General features: G+C 36.3%; 1 protein-coding gene across 4 annotated transcripts in view; it reads right to left on the minus strand.

Moving 5' to 3' along the window:
* The window catches only part of LOC116707439 (kin of IRRE-like protein 1), a 32,806-nt gene that overhangs the window by 2,361 nt on the left and 27,801 nt on the right, over positions 1-2,644 (minus strand). For 2 of the 4 annotated variants that reach the window (XM_032544775.1, XM_032544774.1), the window contains exon 14: positions 2,316-2,393. In XM_032544775.1, the coding sequence (XP_032400666.1) occupies positions 2,316-2,393 (78 nt within the window). Of the gene's footprint in view, positions 1-2,315; positions 2,430-2,644 lie in introns of all 4 variants that reach the window. The other 2 variants (XM_032544773.1, XM_032544772.1) reach the window with 1 other exon arrangement.

Genomic DNA, 2,644 nt, shown 5'->3' on the forward strand with positions numbered 1-2,644 from the left:
ACATTTTGGCAGCTTTACGCGTGAAAATACATTCATCACCTAAGCCCAGCCCAACGGTGTCAAAATGTATAAATGATTCATGCCAGCTGAATGGGCAGAGTACACCTAAACATCCTTCATATTTTTTAAATGTCTTTTCATTTTTCTTCTTCTTCTATTTTGTCTTTAAATCTCTTCAAGATGCATGGGACAACTTTTTAAGCAATCAGATGAGCTAGTTGCCTCACAGCTGGACTGAGAATGAAGGGGTAAAATGACCATCCAGCAATGAAAGAAAGGCAAACTGCAAAATGCATAATATATTTCTCTTAAATATCCTACTCTAATATTCTCACAGATTTTACTGCGATTACTAACACTACGTTTAAAAATCACTAGGACTTTGCACTGGTGAATTATTTTAACTCATATCATGTCCGTCATATTAGTCACAAGGCATAAGTCACATTTGCTGGCTAACAACAGTCAGATGAGCGGCGGCCATTTTGGTTATGCTTGTATTTATTGTGTAAAAGATAATAGTTACTTTATAAAAGACAAATCAATGAATTACTGAAATTATTTAACATCTGTTTAAAGGATTTAACATCAGCTGATATGTTTGAAGATAAAATGTGAGTTAAATAAAGTTTTTTTTGAAGACAACTCTACTGGGTGTATTTCATATTAAAAAAGCAGATAATAGTTACAAATTGTGGTCCAAGCACCAGTTTCTCATCCAGTTAAAGTGCTCTTATTATACTCATTTTTAGGTTCATAATTGTATTTAGAGGTTGTACCAGAATAGGTTTACATGATTTACTTTTTAAAAAACACCATATATATATATAGAATGAATATATATAATGAATATAATATAATATATATATATAAAACACAATGAAGAAAATGGAAAAAACATAAAAGCATAATATGAGCACTTTAAGATGATTTTTAGATTTTCTTTTAAAGCCAGACCTGAGCTTTCTATTTAAAATCCCTCTTGTTTTCTTCTGGCTATTTCAGATGCACTTGTGCACCTTCTAGAGCAGGGATCTCCAGCATTTCATTATCTAAGGGCTACTTTATTAAAAAAATAAAATGGCCAAGAGCTACTTGCATCACATCACCTTCATTTATTTTCATAACACACATAAGCTGAATGAAGCTACTGTCTGACAACATACAACATTGCAATACCCACATCTCATGAAAATCTTCACTTCATGCCAAGGTTCATGCCTATTTTGTACTTCTTTTAACCCACAAAGTTAGCTACATTACTGAAAATATTCCCATCAGGGGCCAAGAAAACATTACCACTGGCCCATGGCCTACAAAGTTAGCTACCTCACTTTCAATATCGTACTCATTTTGGGTCTCAGTTCAACTTCAAGACGTGACATGAGCTGTCTAGGACATAGCCACACCACCCCCGCTCCGTGGAGTGTTGTCGGGATGATTATCACAGAACCCTGGCTGAACACACTCACCAGACGGCAGATAGGAGCTAGCAGCTAGGAGCTAACAGCTAGGAGCTAGCAGCTAGCAGCTACCGGCAGGATCGAGACAGGGACCAGGGTAGGTTAATTTAAACAATGTGTGAGTTGAAAACACATCTTGTTGTCACGTAAGAGCCCTGTTTATGTTGCAAAGACATTTTAATTTCATTTTATGCCAGTTAAGAGGCAAATAGGCATTCTAAAAATTGCAGCCACAAATGCTGTTTTAGCTCAGTGGAAGGTCATACATGTTGCTGCAGCTACTCCGTGTTGCCTGCACTAATTTGGGTCGCCGTTTTTTTAATCGAAAGTACTCGCATATTATTGACAATCAAGAGTAATGTAAAAATGGCCGAAATTCTCCTTTAATGAATGAGGCTTTATTTTTAGTATAAAACTCTCAAAAAATACTATTATGGAGTATATCTGATTATTATTTCTGTCTGGCAGATACTTTCACTGAATTTTGTGGGTGACACCACCATAAAGTCTGTACATCATTGGATGAAAGTCATCACTGTGAGTCAATATGTCAGTAATGATTTGGATATTTGCAGCCCTTTGAGGTATAATTAGAACGAAACATTGCACCAATATGAACTCCACAGGACCTCTGTTTAACTTTGGCATCATTTTATAATCAATGGGATGTTGATTTTGACTTGATATTGAATATATCTGTATTTTTAACCAACTTCTGGACCTGTGATTGTAACCCTTCTCACTATTTTGTCCTTTTTGAGTCTTTCAGTAGGAAAAAGAAGAGTGAAGTTTAGATTTTGTGGACATCATCTGGTTGATGATTTGGTACAAATGAGTGTTTGATCAGCTCACCTTCAGGTCATACTCCTGCCGTGTGTCCAGGGTGTCGCTGCGGAGATCAGACTTGAGCTCTATGTCATCTTTAAAGGGCTGATTGGAAGGAGAGAAGGACACAGAGGGGAGAAACTAAACCATCAAACAACAGAACAAAACCAAAACAAACAGAAGGAGAGAAGGTGCCATAACAAAAAAAAAGAGGGAAGGAGGCAACAGAGTATGACAGGAAAAGAGAAAAATGGAATTCAAAGGGGGAAATTACAAAGGGGGAAACACAGAGTTTGTTTTTAGTCAAAAGTTAAAGTGTTTGATAAAGTCCAATAATGCTACTTGTGTGTGTGTGT

Source organism: Etheostoma spectabile, chromosome 19, assembly GCF_008692095.1.
Source record: "Etheostoma spectabile isolate EspeVRDwgs_2016 chromosome 19, UIUC_Espe_1.0, whole genome shotgun sequence".
Lineage (NCBI taxonomy): Eukaryota > Metazoa > Chordata > Actinopteri > Perciformes > Percidae > Etheostoma > Etheostoma spectabile.